This window comes from Argiope bruennichi, chromosome 4, assembly GCF_947563725.1.
Source record: "Argiope bruennichi chromosome 4, qqArgBrue1.1, whole genome shotgun sequence".
In the NCBI taxonomy this organism is placed as follows: Eukaryota; Metazoa; Arthropoda; class Arachnida; order Araneae; family Araneidae; genus Argiope; species Argiope bruennichi.
Window position 1 is genome coordinate 14566938 of NC_079154.1, and position 20037 is coordinate 14586974.

General features: G+C 25.5%; 1 protein-coding gene and 1 non-coding gene across 3 annotated transcripts; one reads left to right on the plus strand and one right to left on the minus strand.

Annotated features, from left to right (window-relative positions):
* Positions 1-4040: 4040 nt before the first annotated feature.
* On the minus strand, positions 4041-19295 carry LOC129966924 (vacuolar protein sorting-associated protein 37B-like). 2 transcript variants are annotated; one of them, XM_056081540.1, is made up of 5 exons: positions 19152-19295; positions 17441-17582; positions 11560-11731; positions 9223-9305; positions 4041-5871 (listed from the first exon to the last, which is right to left on the minus strand). In XM_056081540.1, the coding sequence occupies exons 2-5, from the start codon at positions 17570-17572 to the stop codon at positions 5437-5439; spliced, it is 822 nt and encodes a 273-aa protein (XP_055937515.1). In that variant the 5' UTR covers positions 17573-17582; positions 19152-19295; the 3' UTR covers positions 4041-5436. The 2 variants fall into 2 exon arrangements, with proteins under 2 accessions (XP_055937515.1, XP_055937516.1); XM_056081541.1 differs by having other exon boundaries at positions 19084-19291.
* A 422-nt stretch (positions 19296-19717) lies between these two features.
* Positions 19718-19790, plus strand: Trnav-uac (transfer RNA valine (anticodon UAC)). The gene has a single exon. It is a non-coding gene; the product is annotated as a tRNA-Val (tRNA).
* The last annotated feature ends 247 nt before the right edge of the window (positions 19791-20037 follow it).

The following is a 20037-nucleotide window of genomic DNA, read 5'->3' on the forward strand; positions in this document are numbered from 1 at the left end:
AATCATTATATTTTTAATGCACTGAAATTATTTAAGGTTTATAATAGCTACATTTCTACAGAAATATTTCAGTTATAAACATAAATGCTAATTAAAATTTCTATAATTTAACAAATATTTTCTGAAATGAAATACCTAAATAAATGTCTAAGAAGATTTTTCTAACATATTTTTAGATAAAAATATGACGTACAAATGGTGGTAGTGTAAGTGAAATGGTTTATCTGCATTAGATATGTAATATGCAGCCATAAAAAATCAATGTTTATTCTGAAAGTAATATAATCAGAAAATTACTCTTTATTTTGAGAAAAATATTCTATTTACAAAAAAAAAAAAAAAAAAAAAAAAAAGTATATCCTTATAGGTATGCAACAAGGAACTATCTAAACTTTTGATAAAACTCACATTTCATTTAACTTCTTTTCAGTTTTTTTTTTTTTTTTTTTTCTTTTATCTAGAAGGCAGAAACTCAACTTTATTTTCATTCCTTGGAATTTTACCATGTAAAGAAGGGAAATGATAAATAAAATCATACAATTTCTGATAAAAAAAATTTACCTACAATCGGGCAAAAGAAATTGTATATATATATATATATATATATATATATCAGTTAAATTCAAAGATATTTGAGAACTTTATGAAATTGTTCTTGAACAATAGTATTTTTAAAAAACTTATACAAATATTAACTTATAACTTATACAAATATTAACTTATAATACAAATATTAAATAAAACTTATTCCTCTACTTAATTAAAAAACTTATACAAATATTAACAAAGATTATTATGAAGTCAAATGTTAATTAAGTATTTAATCACTTAAATTCTTAAAATAAACAGAATATTTTTTTAAAAAAATCTGTCTTTATAATATTAGCATACATTTAAAGCATATTTCAATTTTCTAAATATATATTTGTAATGATATTTTAAACTCTTAATTTAATCCAAATTAATTTTTAAAGCTTTGTGTTAATTTAGTCCATAGAAATTTTATTCTCTTATTTCCTGATTCAATTCACCTTCCTCTACTTAATTAATTCAAGAGAAATAATGCTTATATATTTATATATATAATTTTTTTAAAAATCTAAGTTAAATGCTAATTAATTTCTAAAATTTTATCTTAATTTCACCCATATCAATTTAAATGCTTTCTTATTTCCTGATCCAATTCCACCTTTTTTTAATTTAATTAATGCTACCCGAGCTCTGTAAAACTGCTTTATTCAGCACTTCCGCATGCTTCAAGTGAAGGGATAAAGATCTGTCAAGCTAAAAAAATTCTTTTGAAAGTTGCCTAAATTCCTTTACCTAAATTGAAGTGTAAAGAAATCCTTATTAGAATCTCACAATATAAAATCACTCGAGAAAAAAATTTTGGTCTCTTTTGCTCTTGTGAATGGACGTCAGTTTCGTCATCTCTAGCTTGTACAAAAATTATGCCTCCTGACAATGGAATAAAGTGAAGTTTTTAAAAATTCAAAAGTCTTCTCTCTTCGACCACGAAACTGCTTAAAAATATGTTTTTACATTATATATATTTATAAAAGAGTTTCTGCAAAATCAAGTTATATTTACTAAAAGGATTTTCCCATGTGATTTTATACAAATTAATATTACACACCATAATGATAAATTATTGCAACACCACCTCATAATTTTTATCAGAAAGGAGGTTGCAAAAGTGAGAAAATAATAATATAATGAAAGGAGAAAATGAAAATGAGAATAAATAAATATTCATGAGCACATAGATGAGAATGAAAGATAAACTGTATTTCATGCAAAAAAAAAAAAAAGACTACTGTGTGAGAATAATCTTCTTGGATTATTTTCTTTTAATACTTAGGTCCACACAAACACAATTGTTTATAAAGAGCAAAATATACATTGATAATTCTGAATATATCTTTAGAACTGAAAAACATTAAAATGTAATTAGCTACTATTAATAGCAACCAGGAATTTTTAATTTTGATATTTAACAAACAAAATTTACTTCTGATTGATTTACTTTATATAACCAAAGACTGTTTATAAAAAACTACTTATTTACGATATCATCAGAAATCTATGAATAAATTGAAGAGATAGATAATAATATTGTTTTACGTATCATAATTTTATATTGAGGCATAATTTTAGTGCCCTTGCTATGCCTCTTTCATAGTTTTGAATTAATTTATCTTTCACAAATACTAACATTGCAAGAATCTTACTTTGCACTAATAACTGCCAGTAAAATTTGATTTGGGCACAGAATATTCATTGAACATAATATGTAAGACAAAAGTTGTCTATAGGGCATATATATATATATTCAATCTAGATTGTTGAAATTAAAGAAAAATATTTATAAGCATAAAAAAAAAGGCAAAGAAGATATTCACCATTCAATTTAAATGAGAAATATCTTTAAAAAAAGTGTATATCTTAAATAAAAAAGTGCATTTTGTTAACAAATATATGAAATTCTTACAATAAAAAATAATGTATTACATAAAATACCATCTTTCCTGCCCATATGATTTCAGTTAATAATTATAAAATAATTTCCTATGTACAACAATTAAATGTTATTCATATAGTGAATTAATAAAGCGTTATAGGATTTTACCATTTATAAGAAAAAGGTAACCTAGAAAGAATAGAAAAAACATTTTTATATCAAATTGAATTATACAAATTATTTAATATTTTAACAAGATAACAACATTATTTATTTCGATCAATTATATTGTATTTCCATTTTGAAAAAACAAAATTTTTTGATTTAATACATTAATAGCCCCCCCCCCCAAAAAAAATATCTTAAAATATTAATTCTGTATCTGTTTCCTCTAACTGACTAAATTTGAAATAAAAAATGTATGCTTTTGAAATACATAAAGAGGATGGAATAAAATTTTTCACCCTAAATACATAATGTTATTCATATAGTGAATTAATAAAGCGTTATAGGATTTTACCATTTATAAGAAAAAGGTAACCTAGAAAGAATAGAAAAAACATTTTTATATCAAATTGAATTATACAAATTATTTAATATTTTAACAAGATAACAACATTATTTATTTCGATCAATTATATTGTATTTCCATTTTGAAAAAACAAAATTTTTTGATTTAATACATTAATAGCCCCCCCCCCCAAAAAAATATCTTAAAATATTAATTCTGTATCTGTTTCCTCTAACTGACTAAATTTGAAATAAAAAATGTATGCTTTTGAAATACATAAAGAGGATGGAATAAAATTTTTCACCCTAAATACATAATGTTATTCATATAGTGAATTAATAAAGCGTTATAGGATTTTACCATTTATAAGAAAAAGGTAACCTAGAAAGAATAGAAAAAACATTTTTATATCAAATTGAATTATACAAATTATTTAATATTTTAACAAGATAACAACATTATTTATTTCGATCAATTATATTGTATTTCCATTTTGAAAAAACAAAATTTTTTAATTTAATACATTAATAGCCCCCCCCCCCCAAAAAAAAATATCTTAAAATATTAATTCTGTATCTGTTTCCTCTAACTGACTAAATTTGAAATAAAAAATGTATGCTTTTGAAATACATAAAGAGGATGGAATAAAATTTTTCACCCTAAATACATAATTTCAATAATATGTGAAATTAGAAATCTATTAAAAGTTATAATACACAGAGGTTTAATTAAAAGTTATAGATAGATAATTAATATGCAATTCTTTGGCTTTTCCTTGGAGAGAAATAAATGAGATAAGAGTTCAGTGTTCACAACTTTTAATAAGATTTTTGTTTTATTTGGCATTATAACACAAATCTACATTAATAAAGTTTTATTAAAAAAAGCAATTGATGGATTATCAAATATTACTATTTATCAAATATTTACTATTTGATATGTGGATAATGAGTTCTCTAGACATCAGTAATTATACAATTACAGATTAATTAAGGTAAGAGTTCCCTGTATCATTTATAAAAATATTAATTTTAAATGTTTTGCTGATTTAAGAAAAGGAATGGTAAAGTAAGAACCAGTTCTTTATTAATCCGAAAGTAAAAAAAAAAAAAAAAAAAAAATTGTTACAGTAAGGCACAGAGGTATAACATACTTCCTCAGAATTAATACATACTTAGTATGCTAAAAATGTTGCATAATATATTGTACATTGAAGTGTATAAATACTCATAAATGTGTATCTAATACTAAACTTTCATTTAAATTACAAAAAAGTATACATTTCAAAATAGAAGCCTTACATCAATCAAAAAATTTTGTTAACCACATATACTCTATGAGGAACTCTGATGTAACACCATTAAAGAGATATATAACATTGAGAGAACATGATTTACCAATAGAACATTCAACAGTAGAAACGATTGTTTCTCAAAATCATCTCATAATAGAAAAATTACTACGAACTACATTGTAAGCATAAGAAGAATACTGCATGTACAATACATGCACTTAAAAGCATGGTTCAAGTTTAAAAGTTTACACTGCTTTATAACATGATAAATCAGGAGCTATATAGTGAAAATATTGCTAGAAAAATGATATTTGATACTTCAGTAGTTCACCCATAACCTCTAAAACTACACTAAAAAATGTAAAAAATAATTTCTGACTTAGATATGAATGCATAAACATGTGAATATTATGTTCACAATTTTTTTTCTTTTGTTAAATGCTACATATTTTTCATTTTAATAAATCATAATAGATTTAATTGTAACATACATAATTTGCAGTGCTTATAATGAAATCAATTATACACAAAATGTTTTTACAATACATCTTGGCAGTAATTAATTATATGTACAAAAAATATATATAAATATCTATACAGATATTTTATCATAAAATTCTGCAAAAAATAAAACATGAAAGCAACACATGGCACATTTTTTTTGGAAATGCATTTGGATAGATAAATATTTCTCACTCTTTTGACTATCACAAATTCATGAAATAATTCACTCAGAAATAGTTATAATAAATACTTTTTTTTAATTATTAATAGCACTTTAGAAATTTTTTGATTATCTTTATACAAAAGTCAAAATATTTATCTAAGAGCACTTTCATACATACTAATATACAGAGGTGATTATATGACACTTTTGATTGCATTTTACATAAATGTGTATGTAATACTAATAAACTTTACACTGAGAATTGGAATGCAATACCCATTTCGGAAAATAATATTTTTTAAAGATTAAGTAATTCACAGCTAACCATTTTAAAGTTTTCAGCACCACCATCTTATAAAGTAAAATCATAAAACAGGAAAAGGGGATACATGGAATTAAAGCCAAATCCTCAAAAACTTTTAATTAAAAAAATATATATTACACATAATATATGAGCATTTAAAGCAAAATTTATAACTGACTGACTCCATGGATTCACATGTCTATTTATAATGACCAAACCTGGCAGGTTGAGGATACTGGTAACCAGGATATGGATTATAACCATAAGGTTGAACAGGAGGCCGCATTTGATTAGGAAAATAAGCTGCCCCTGGAGAAGGGTAAGGAACTGGAGGAACATTATTATATACAGCTGGTTGTGGTCTTATGGGTGGCAGCATGTTATTCTGTGCAGCTGGATTTGGATAAGGAAGAACAAATGGCATCCCTGTATTAGTTATAGGAGGGGGTGGTGGTTTTCTAAGTTTCTGCGATCGAACTGGAGGTGTTGGAATTCTGCTTCCATTCTCTTGAAGTAAATTAGCCATCTTTTCAGCTTTGGTCCTTCGAAGGTGGGCCATTTTACGAACTTCCAAATATTTTAAAAGGAAATCATCAACAGATAATTCATTATCTAAAAATGCTCTGACAGCAGCCTAAAAGAGAAATATAATATAATAATCAAATACAGAAAGCAGAAAAAATTTCAGCATTAAAGAAACTTTTCAATAAAAAGTTTTATAGAAATACAAGGTTATACTTTCCAGTTGCTTGGCAACCAGCAGGTTATAGGCCCAGCTGCTTGTTCCAAATTTTTATATTTAGAATAATTGGCAAAACCAAAAAACTCGGGTCTAATGCCTCATTCACTATCCTGATTTTGCGATGTTTTAATGCATATGAAAGTCAAAAACATAGATATACCATCAACGATCCTTAGCTTTTAAAAATCCATTAAAAAAATCTCAAAAATACTATTTATTTATATATTTTCTGTAAAAAAAGAAACAACAATGTTTCCAGTCACAAACATGAAATAATGTATCTAATGTATGGATAAGCCATTTTTTAAAATTTCATATGAAAGTTTATAATCCCTAAAAATGACACTCAGTGTCTTCCAACTTCATATTTGAGAAATAATGCAAAGTAAAACTTAGACTGAGAAAGGACCAAACCTTAGCATTTGGCAAGAGTATGTAACCCCAACAGTTTCACCGATTTTTGTTGCCAATAGATTTCACTAATTTATAAATGCAGCTGATCAATCTGAATACTCTATCATTATTAGGCAGTCATAATATGAAATAGCATGCATATTGTTTTAATATGATGTATTACACAAAAAATTTTCTCATGACTATCGTATTTAATCATTATTAGTACTATTATTAATAATGATAATTTAATCATGTTGATGAACTTAGTTGAACTACATCTTATATTAAAATTAAAATATAAATAGAAAAATAAATTATAAGCAATTATAATTATTTTTAAGTATGCATACATAATGATACAATATTTTGAATAATTAACTATATTTTAAAATGTTAAAAGTGTCAAATTGGAGATGAAATAGATAAAATTGGCTCACTTGTTCAAGCTGAATACTCTTTCAAAATTTTATCATGCAATGAGTTTAAAATGGGGGAGAGGTAGAGAATAGATAATATATCCAGGAAGGAGGCATAATTCCACATGAAATTAAGATTATTGAAACTGACACAGCAGTTTTGGTTGGCGAGCAATATCACAAGATTTCACTTTAGAAAATGTAATGCCAGACAAAATTTTTAGAATTTTTCTCAAAAATGGAGAGTGAAGATAGGGAGCGACCCTTGATGACATTCCTAGAGATCGTAAATTTGTATATGAAATAAAAATTATCAAATTCAGCTGCTTTGATAGTTAACACTGTCACATGATTTCCCAAAATAGAATGATCTGTGAGACGGTGTTTTTCCTATTTCTCTCAAAAACTGTGGATGAATCTCAAGTAACCCTTGATAACATGTCTAAAGGTTATGAGCCTTCATATGAAATTGAAATTATAAAAATTAATTCAATGCTTTTGACGAGTGAATACTGGAACAAAATTTCTCAATAGAGAATGCAATTGTGAGAATTATTATGATTATTCTCAAAAATAGAGATCAGAGAAAATTAAGAGATTCTTGGAGACATCTAGAAGTCATAGGCTTTCTTTCAAAACAAAAATATGTGAAATAGGATCAGTAATTGGGAGCAGGCAACTAATCGGTACTTCCTCATTATTTTCTATATATAGATGTGTAATTCACTAAAAGCATCAAAGCTAGAAAAGTTTTTCTACTGAATCTTTACTATGATAATAAGGCATATTGGAAAAGATCATATATCTATATTTTAATGAACTACTTTATCACGAAGATAGTAAATCAATTATGCATGGTATTTCTACAAAAATGTACAAATTTGTCATAAATACAAAACTTATGATTGCATAATACCAATGCAGGACAATGGTTAAGAGATAGGATATATTAAGACATAATATGTAAAGAACAGAAGAAAAAAAAACATGTGGATATACAGTACAAAAGAATGTGTAAAACACACACAACTTACAAAATGTATGTCTGAGCATGATCATGTATCAAGTATATGCTCAAACATCATCAGCAAATGGATTATGAACATTTTGAAAGATTTAACTGAAGAGATACATGAAAAAAACCCTTTCTAGGAAGGATAAAGGACATATAATAATGTTTTGAAGGGATCAAACTAAAATTAATGAAAGCAAAATAGGCTTAACAATCATATTTTTCAAAGTTAAAGACCATTAAATCCTATATATCATTATCTAAATGTCATGATTAAAATTATCAGAAGCATCATCATGCAGAAATATCTTAAAATGTTCCTGCATAATGATGCTTTCAACATGCATGCAGCATTATAAATCTCTTATTCATCCATGAACTAAGAAATGTTTCCTCCAAAATTTTTGTTTTTTCCATTCAGGCAGAAAATTTCGGCCTTTTAAAAATCTCCTCCCACAATTTAAATTAGAATTATACATCACTTTTAAGTATTCAAATAAAACTGTTCTACAAAACAATTTACCACAATCAAACATTTCCAATTCTACAAATATAGAACATGTGAACCTGATTTGCTTTGAGAAGTTCACAGAAGTTTTCAACATCAAACCATCTGTATATCCCATACCAAGCAACTTCTACACAATTAATAAGCCAATAAATATACATAATAAAAAATCTTTGCAACACAACTAAATTTAGAAGTAAAAGCACTGATACAATTACACATTTATATTAAACCAAATACCAATCTCATTATTTAATTTTTAATCTCTTTATTGAATAAAAAAAAAAAAAAAAAACTTCACATTTTAAATAATGTAGACATATAGACAAAAAGATTTGTCTAAAAGGCATTTATTTAATCTAAAGTGATTTTGGATTTTGTGAATAATAATTTATTCTTGCTTTTGAAGAATGAAGCAAATAAGAACTATCTAGATTTTGAATTAGAATAGTAGGGTCTTAAACAATTTATAAGCACAGCAAAGATTCATTGATAATTTGATTTTTTTATCATACAAATACAAAAAAAGAAAAATTAAAAAATACTCATTAATTTAAACTATAAACTTCAATAATCAACTATATAGTGGTATGGTGTATTGGCTTTTTTTAAAATGATAAAATCTATTAAATGTTATTCTTAAAATGACTATACAAATTAATCACTATAAAATCATTATACTTCTAAACATTACTGTTGAAATAGAAATGTGAACAGACTTGTAAACCTTCACAGTAGAATATGAATTTCCAAAGTGTTTTATTTTTAGAAAGATGTAAAATTAGGTATTTAACAAGTTACAAATATCTATAAAAGAATATTTTCATAACATACATGAAATATAAGAATTCCAAAGCTTAAATTCTCTCCACTATGCAGAAGGGGGGGGGGAGGAGAAATGAAATACTCACTTCAGCTTCTTCTTCTTTTTCTAAAGTTGCAGTTTGCAACAGAGCTAAAACTGTCTCTTTTGATGTATTTTCTTGATAACTTTCTGTAAATTTGAATTTAAAAAAGAACTTTAAAAGTACAATAGTAAAAAGCATATGAAAATTACCAAGGACTTTACGCATTTGCAATTTTAACATTTGTAATGAATTTACAGTTTGTTAACAGGTTCATTATACTATATGGTCATGCAGTATTTTTTCCTGAATTTTTATTTTTAACTAAATACTTTTTAAATGTTTCTTTTCATAATTCTTTATTCACATTATAACAATCAATTGAAAGATTTCCTAACACTGAAGATAAATTCCACCAAGTACATTGGAATATGAGTGCCATAATTCAAGAGTGATAGTAATCAAAGTTCATTTAATGACATTTCTCATTCTTTAAGCTAATGGGGAGTAATGGATTTATAATGGTATTTATTTGTGATATCTTAAAAAAGCTTTTAGAGAACATTTAATAAATAAAGATAAAGCTCATGTTTTTAAAAAGAAAGATAACATATCAACTATTTACTTTCACTGATATTCAGACATCAAATATAAATGAGGCTGTTGAAAACAAGATTTAAAAAAAACGTGAATTTGTAAATGCGGTTGACAATGAAATTTATTAAGAAAATGACACATCATGTCTTATAAACTAAGTAGAGGACAACTAAATCCCAATTTCAAACATCTTAAAAAATATTCAAAGTAAAATTTCAGTGAAATGCCAAATAGTTGAGAATATAAATATGATAAGTATACATGCACACAAGGTACAGACATTTTAATTTAATTTCATGAGCAAAACAAAAATATTTTTTTAAAATTTCTTTCTAAATTAAAAAAAAAATGATTTTTTTTAAGCATCTTACAAAAATAATAAACTTTTTAGCTTCACAATTATATATATATATAATCCATTAATTAGCTTAATTTTTTTAGTGGGGGGGGGGAGGGAAGGAAGTCAAATTTCTGCTAATTATTTAAAATTAATCTGATTAATGACTGAGGGTTCTAATTTAACATTGATCTGAGCATCTCAACACATTGTTAATTCAGAAAAAACAACAAGGTATTATGGTGAGAATGAAAGTTCTCTGAAAATCAATTATTAAATTAGAACCCAAAAGATATTTTTTTTTTAACAAAGATATATTAACAAGTGCTACAAATGGAAAAGCAAAATCTGACATTTGGATAGTATATTGAGAAGTATTACTGCAAAATATTCATAAATTTTCAATTATGTTGGAACAAAAACTTTCGAAACATGGGTAAAGAAAATATAAATATGCAGCATTTAAATTTCTCACATCTAGTGCCTTGCTAGAAGACAAAAGCCTTTTAATATAAAAATAGGTAGCAAATATTAAATTAATCCCTTAATTTTTCTTAAACTCATCAACTTATTTTAAACTGATGTAATTGAAAATATCAATTCAATCCTCTTCTCATTTATGTGGGTAATTATTTATTTCAAAGGACAGAAAATCTTTTTTCAGAATGGCAAAAACAATGGTCAATCAGTAATTCCTGATAATATTTTAAAAAAGATCTGATTAATGACTGAGGGTTCCTTTAATGTTAATTGTTTCTTTACAGAAAAAGAAGAAATTTCTGATTGATCAAACAAAAATATGAATATTATTTAAACAGACTGACTATTAATACTTGAAAACAATATAGAATTTATGAGCATGAGCATTGTTGATTAACTTGCTAGATTTATGATATATTTCAAAAACATATTAAAGTCATTTGAGGATTGACAATATAATTTTAAATCACAAGAGATTATAAAAACAATAAGTTGACACATTCTCATTCTAATTAAATTATACCAGAGGGAGAATTGTTATAATGTGCACCAGATCCATATAAATGAGGGGTTCCTTGATGAAATTAAGTTTTAAACAAACACCACATCGCCTCTTGGGGAAAAATATCAATTATTATAGTTTAGTTAAATAGACAACATTGAAAAAATCTAGGTTGAACTGAACAAGAATGTAACTTTCTAAACCTGAATTTAGATAATTAATTCAGATAATTCATTGACAATGTTTTCAGTCACAGAATAGCAAAACCCAGAAATTATTTCCCATATATTTTCATTTCAAAAAGACTTTAAATTAGAATATTACTTAAGATCATATGGCTGTAATACTTTTATTACAATAAATGAGTTAAATAATAAATGAGACAGTGAGTGGCACACTTAAAAAAACATTATTAGAGCACTTTCAAACATTAATTTTACAAATATTTAAACGTAATATTATAAATATAATTTATTTTAGCACTTACCAATTTTCTTCTTTTTTTCTAAAAGTTTGTCTTTTAATTCAATAGCAATTTTTCTAGTTTCATCTAATTGTCGCTTATGATCTTCAATAATAGGTTTCTTTGAAAGGTTGTATTCTGATATACTTTTATTGCTTGCATAAAGCATTTCTCTTTCTGCTTCAATATCATGGACCTGAAATTAAATTACAGAACATAAGACATAACATATTTAGAAACAAATAATTTGCAATATATTTCTTTACCTATAAAATTCAAAAAGTAACATAATCATTACAAATTTTTCTATCCGGTCTTGAAATAACAATTTTTTTTAATAAATTTTAAGTCAAATGTATGTTTTTATTCCATAAGAATATTTGTAACTCAAATAAATTTTTTATTGATTGTTTACAAATAAAATACTTCATAAACATTTTACTGCAAAAGAATTAAATCAGCAGGCAATCTACTAAAAATATATAAAAGTTGAAGTTCTTGCTTATAAAATAACAGAATAATTCATAATGGTAAAATTATTACCAACAAACTGAAAAGGTATTTCTCATATAAATCAAAATTTCTGATGATATTAAAAATTCTGATAGAATGGATTCTGTAAATTTCTATTTGAACACAAACCAATAAACAAAAACTAAATATGAATTAATAAGCTTCTTATATAATTTTTCACCTTATAATAAAGTGAAACAAATACTAAAAAACATTATAATGAATACATTAGCTAGATGTTAACAGTTACAGTTCAGATATTATTTTCTTTGATAAAAGCTTTTTAGTGAATGGTTGAAAACACATTTTATTATAAAGTTTCACATAACCATAATCTGGTTCAAATTTCACGTAAAAAATAGTGTCCTCTCAAAGGTAATTCTGAATAATTTCTTAAAAAAAAAAATCTAAGAGCTATAGAATTTGTACCCTCCAACACTGGTTACACAGTCATTATTAGCATTTAAGATATATTGTATTTAATGCATTATCAGCAAATTATTGAATAGATATTTCTAATGAATTTTAATTAATTAAAGCAAATATTTTCAAATATTATTTAACATACCTTTATTATTGACTAAATATATAAGTGAAATATTTTTTTCAAAAAATAAAATGATTTTGTTGATCAAACAAGACATTAGACATTTCAAAATATTTTTTTCATTAAATATCAAGCAATTTTTTTTAAAAATTATCATTGTTTTGTTTAACATCATAATAAACTACTATATAAATTTTTGTAATGAGTAGGGAATTCAATGTTTTTGCATTCATGCTTGAATAAAATCCCATATTTTTTTATATAACCACACTAAAAATTCTTTCAATGACAGGCACTACTGAATAAGGTGTTTGGGAAAAAGGGTTTTTTGTATCCATTTTTTTCCCAGTTTTCTGCATTTTTCACTATATATCCATAACTCTGTAATTTTCACCTAATTTCCATAGTAACTACGGAAATTCCATACATTTCGCAGGTTATGCATAATGATCAAAAAGCCGATTTTCAACTATACAGCCCCAACCAGTTGGAAATATGATTAATCCATTATATTTGTTAATATTATACCACTAGCCACATAATAAAGTGCCTTAAATGATTTCGCAAAATTTTGTTTCAGAAATTATAACATAACTTATGACAGAACCACATACTTCCTATACACTTTGAAATAAAAAAATTAATAGAATCCTTTTTAACTAAATAAATAATTTCTATTTTAGCATATAGCAGTAAAACATAAATTGAAGGGGGGGGGCATTGTTCATTTGTGCAATAATAATTCCAGTTTTTATCAGAATTATTGACTTTAAAAAATGGAACTTTTAAATAAAAAAAAATGTAGAACAAGATTTGAAAAGTAATAAGTTAAATATATTAAAACACAATTAATAAGCAATCTTGTTAAAAACAACAAATATGATAATTGAAAACAGTATTTAAATAATTATCAATGCAATTTATCATTTAACTAACTGTCTTTTACATGACTAGTTGTTTGCTCACCATATTGGTAGCATCAACTCAGCCATGTTAACCTATTTTAAAGAAATATGTCATATTACAAGGGAGAGGAGGAAATTACTATTTTAAGTTCTACAGTAAACATAAAGCATTTTGGTTCATTAATAATGCTTACAAAGTTATTAATAGTGCTGTAATTAACAATGCTTATAAGTTACAAGGTACAGCAAAAAAAAAAAAAAAAAAAAACTTTAGACGAAGTTATTGCATTATAGAATAGTTAGTTACAGCATATTTTATGATGTATCTTTTAGTTTGCATATTGTTTTTGGCTTTTTTACAATGCCAAGCAACATATATGCTATTTTAGAGTAATTTGAGCAAGGAAAACAACAGTATGAAGTCATTCTTTTGCTTAATGTGCCTCGGCAAACAATGCCTGATGCAATCTATCATTTCAAAGAGCTAGGCAATGATGGTTCAAAGTCCAAGAAGTGAATGAAAATGTATGGTGATCACTTTCAAAAGCCATAATATTATCAAAAAATGAATTCAATGAAATTTCCATGAGAAAGATTGCTTGTGAACTGGGAATAAGGGATTGAACCAGTGCAACAAATGGCAAAAACAGAGCTTGGACTGAAGCCTTACAAGTTCTAAAAAGTTCAGTTTCTAACTGAAGGAAACAAGCTCATGAGGCTCGAAAGATGCTGAAAACTTTTGAAACGGGCTGCAAGTCAGTGCTGAAAGAGATTCCTTTGCACTAATGAAGAGCTCTTTACTGTCCAAAAGCTGGTGAATCCTAGAACTATAGGATCTAGTCTGTAGAAACCCCAAGCACTTCAGCAATTGTTGAAAATCGCAAAACAGCAAAGTCGGTCATGGTCTGGGGCGGAATTTGAGCAAGAGGCAAAACATCTCTGGTTTTTTGTGGACAAGGGCGTAAAAATAAATAAAAAAGTATACCATTGGGGCCTTCTAGAAACTGTTGTATTTCCATGGATCAAAGCACAATTTGGCAATGCAAAGTGGAAGTTTCAACAAAACTCCTCACAGAGCTAAAAAGACAGAAGAGTGGTGCAAGGCTGATTTTCCGGACGTGATATCATCTAGAGAGTGGGCACAATACTAGCCGAATCTCAATCCCATCATTACAGTATATACTCCATTTTAGAGCCTAGGGCACTAAAGGACATAAAAGTTTAGATTCTCTAAAGTGATGGCTTCTGTTGGAATGGTATAGATTAAAGGTAGAAGACATTTAGCCCATTCCTGAAAATTCAATAAGGCAATTGCACTTCTGCACCACTGTAAAAGATGGCCACTTTGAAACAAATTTTTATTTATTAGTAAAAGTTTATTTTATTATTATTTGATATATTTTGTCAATTTATTTATTTTTAATCAAGTTATATTAAAAATTGCTGAAACTTAGAGCTCTGTCAATGTATTAATTTGCCATCTCTTGAAAATAAAAGTAGGGAAAACGTGACCATTAATAACATATTTGAAGTTAAAAGTTTTCATATGAAACAAAGATTGACAGAATCAACATAATGTTTAGTCAGTTTTTTAGAGATTTGGATCAAGATTTTCTTCATAGAGAAAGACAATAAAATAGTAATAATTTATTTCCAACTGGATGGGGAGTAGGAGAGCATTCATGATGTTTTAGATGATACCTCATGAATTGTCTGGGCACATTCTAGTTGCCATATAATAATAATAAAATGATGAAATTATTATAGAAGTTGGCACTAGGAAATACCCCTAATTCTTTCCCATACAAAACACATAGATAAATATATCTTTTTTGAATGAAATTTCTATCAAAAATAAGGGTTGTGAGGACAGATGAACATTGATAGAATATTTAGGAGTAATGAGCTTTGGTCTCCCTAATTTTTGAATTATATTGATGAATTTAAATATTTTAAATTTAATTTCAAATTTTAAAAAGACAAAAAAAAATGTAAATGTTAGGCATTAGACTTCAAAGAATTTGACCACAAGTCTTCCAATACCTCTTCAAAAAATTACTAGAACTCTGGTCTAGCATAAAATTCAAATTTATCTCTATTTACAGAAATATTTACATAATTATTTTAGAAAATGGAAAGCTACTATTTCTATTCCAAATTGACTCAAGAAAATTAAAGAAAATATGTATACATATTCATATAAATTATAAGAACATATGCATATAGGACTTTTAATAATTTTTCATTTATGTTCTCAAGATAATTCCTTTTCTATCTATAAAAATATACAAAGATTATAATATCCAGATAATATAATCACTCATATCTCTACTACTAATAAAGATGAGTTTTGTATGTTAATGCTCTACAGGTCAGATTATATGTCCTACAGATAAAAATTTAGCACTTATATGCTTTGAAGAATGATAATAAATCTCTCAAAAATTAGCATTTCTGAAATTTTAAGTAACTAAAAATTAAGTTGAATTTTGGCACTCTCCCAAAAACATCATCACACAAAAATAAATTTTATATAATTTAAAATTTTTTTAAAAAAACTGTCTTTTTAATGATTTTCTAATTTAATAAATATGTAAAATTTTATTGAATTTTGGCATTTTTTTTTTAAATATACTTTTGTCTAATTTCCAACAACAAATTACATTGTTGGTTGGAAGTTCAAACTACTTTCATTGTTTCTTCAAATATTTTGCCATAATATTTTCTTCCATTGTTGAAAGCTAAAGGAGAATGATAACATTTAATATCTGTACAATTTACAGGAACAATAAAAACATGAAATTTAGAGCACAGATAAGCCACATATTTATGTTTTTAATTGTACTATAATGTTTAGGGACTAATCTTAACCAGAAAAGTCCAAATATACAATGAATAGAAGACAATTAAAATAAAACAGATTTAGAGAATGACAATTTGATGAAATCATGTACATGAAGTTATATCAAAACAATTGAACTTAATTATATCAATATTCCTGGGAAAGTAACTGGTCACCAAAAGATGGCAAGTATATATAATATTTATTTACACATATACAGCAGATGCCACTTAATAAGAACAATTTGGGACTGAGGAATTTCAATAACATCAAATGGTTGATAATATTTGAATGGGATAAAATCAACCACATTTTAAACAAATCAAGAGAAAAGAGGTAAAACATTTATAGCAGGGCAATCTATAATTTACTTCAAAACTAACATTTGAATAATTCCTTTATTATTGCTTATCAACAACTATTTCTTAACATTTCACTTATATATTGACTGTACTCTTCAATTTTTTTAAGCTTAACTGAATACAGCACACTGGATTTAAAAATATGCAGTTATTCACTATTTTACAGGAAGGTTTTCTTTAACACATCTATCCCCATCAGTCTTTAATATATGTAGGTTGGTCTTTCTCATAAAAAACTCACAACTTTTCAATTTTTTTTTTTTTTTTTTTTAGATAAGATAGTGAATTTTTCAACTGTATAACAGCATAGCAATGATACATTTGGGATAATGTAAGAATATGATAATGTAACGCAAAGAATAACATTAAATACAGTCACATTTATCTTTTCACTGAGTATTTATTATATATTATTTGAAAGCATTTACTTGAAATAATTTAAAAATCAGCAAAGACACTTCTAAGCCATATAAATAATTGAGTAAAAGTTCATCATTTATATTAAATCAATGACAATTACAACGATAATAATTAAATAAAATTCAAAACTTGTTCTCAAAATAATACAGGAAGAAGGAAATCTTGTGCTTAAACCCAATTATCTTTTAATGAAACTAAAAATCCATTTAATTATTGATTACTAAAAGAGATTCTATTACATAATGAAAATTGTTGTTAATCATTTAGAAACAACTAACTTACCATAACTATTATTAATCATTTAGAAACTACTTACTTGCTTCAAGTCACTAACAAGAGCTTTTATTTTTTCTTCACTATTCAAGAGTTCTTTCAGCTCATCATCATTTAAATGTTTCAAGAGTCCAGTAAGATGACTGTAATCAGGGGTAAACAGAGTAGAATTCATTCTTTTGGATCTAAGATTAAAGAAAACATTTTAAAAAATCAATGCAATAAAGAAAGAAAAAATATGTATTAAAAAAAAGGAAAAGTAAAATAAACAATTACAAGCAAATTTTAATGATATAAAAATTTTACAGTGATTGTTCTACAATGAAAATCCATTGATAAAAAATGTTTTTGTACAGGTGACCAGATGAAGTATAGTATTATAGAATGAAATGGTGTACAATGTTACATAGGTAATTTGTTCAATATACTTATTTGAAACAAGCATTGTTCGACAATAAAATTGTATTACTTCTAACAGAAAGCTCTACAGTTTTTAATTTAAAACTTTCTAATTAGAGACATGAATGATAACATAAATAAATTGATTTTTTTTTTTTTCTAAAAGCTTTTTTTCCATAAAGCTTTACACACTTTTTTTTATGGGATGCTTACTATGTTGCTTTACATTCTTAACAATTATCTCTTATTATTTATAATTGCTTGGATACAAACAATTATATTTTGTTTCAGATATTCAAACATGAGAAAGAGATTAAAAGAAAGATAAGCTTAGAGCCTGCTGAACATATGAAAGCTGCAGTTTTGCTGTTGTGGCTTATACACAAAATTATCACATGCAGCTATTTATTATCATTAGAACCTGTATTTTTCAATTACAATAATTTTTAATAAAAGCTTATTCTTCATAACAATTGAGATGCAAGACTGTACTCCACAATATTTGACATCATACCTCAATAGTGAGGACACACCTTTAAGTCCATTACTAATCAAAAACATTAAAAAGTGGAAATATATGCTCTTCTTTTTAAATTTAATGATATGTAACATGTATGTAAGAGATAAAAGATTATGAGATTTGTTTGTTTGATCCCAATGCATATCTTAATATCACTGCTGAAAATAAGAAAATGTTTAACACACAATGCTATTTTCCCTCGTATTTTCCATATGTATTAGTTGGTTTAAAAGTAACTAATGATATATATAAGCTTCTACAAAAGTGACATTTACAGTAAACCTAGAATAAATTATTTAAGAGGGAAAAAAAAAAAAAAATACAGTATTTCCGAGATTTTGAATATGTAATAATTTCTTTAAAAATTATATACTCACAGTTTTAAATAGTGTGAAAAAATATAAATGATAAGTTGTAAAATACTTTCTAAAAATATTAAAATAACACATTTTATTAATAAAAATAGAAAAAAAAATATTTAAAAAATAACATGGAATATATTCAGAATATAATAAATAATATCCAAAATATAATTTTCAACAATTTAATAATATTAGAGAATATTTCATTGATTGTCAAGTTAGATGATTTCGTAACCAATTAAATTATTGTCATTTGTAAATTTTTACAAACATCTTCTAAAACACGATTTATATATATATAAACCTCAACAATATTTTTTTAAAGCATCATCAAAATTAAATAACTAAAGTAATATGAAAAGAAAAATCGAACATATCATATACTGATAAGACGAAGAGACTCACCCTTATAAAATATTATGTAAATAAAAGTTTAATAGAGAAATGGAATTCGTAGGATTGGAAATACTTACTACTGTTAAAAAACAAAAATCAGATTAAATTTTTTAGAACATAAATTAACTGCGAAAAGCCACATACGGTTTTGAAAATTATAAACAAACAGCAACTTATCACTATCACATCATAACAAATTTCATCAACAATAGAAATAGAAATAATTTAAAGAACCATGAATTCTGTTGCCATATGGCATTTCTTAATAATATTTTCATCATCGTTCTTTGTGGAAGTGGCATCTAAATCGGAAGATTCTACAAACATTTTGAAATAATCGTGAAAGAAATTTATAGTTATAATTATTAAATTTTTACATCAATAAAAATAAAATGTATGAATGGTAGTTATTATTTTCTATGTATTAATGGGAACCACATTCTGTTGGAAGCTTCTAATAACAGATAACAGAGAAAAAAATGATTTGACAAAAAATGCCATCAGAAAATTATATAAATTGAAACAAAAAAATAAATTAATAATCTTTCTAATAGTATATATATGATACTAACATAGATAATCTTCCCAATGAGCTGAAACTGTGGATTTTAATCCTTTCTTATTTCTCAATCGTGTATTTGTGGGTTCCGTAGTGTAGTGGTTATCACGTTTGCTTTACACGCAAAAGGTCCCCGGTTCGATCCCGGGCGGAACCAAGTGTTAGTGAGAATGTTTTTTTTAAGGTAATTTTTATTAGGTTATATTTTAAAAATACATTGAGAAGAATTTTAAAATTATGCTTCCTTTTAAGGCATTTATATGATCAAAATGCATATAAATTGACACTTTATTCACTGAATTATTCTTCACATTGAAAAATTAATCGTATAGAACTTTAAAATTTAAAGTATAAGTTTAAAATTCGTTCAATTAAAATTATAATTCTCTTTTAAAACTAAACAC

What these genes read in the sequence shown, in the direction of transcription:
- LOC129966924 (XM_056081540.1), bottom strand. Translation starts at nt 17,572, where the DNA reads ATGAATTCTACTCTGTTTACCCCTGATTACAGTCATCTTACTGGACTC. An exon ending in AGAAAAAAAGAAGAAAATTG is followed by an intron (nt 9,306 to 11,559) that starts GTAAGTGCTAAA and finishes TCAAATTTACAG; the next exon opens with AAAGTTATCAAGAAAATACA. An exon ending in AAAAAGAAGAAGAAGCTGAA is followed by an intron (nt 5,872 to 9,222) that starts GTGAGTATTTCA and finishes TTTCTCTTTTAG; the next exon opens with GCTGCTGTCAGAGCATTTTT.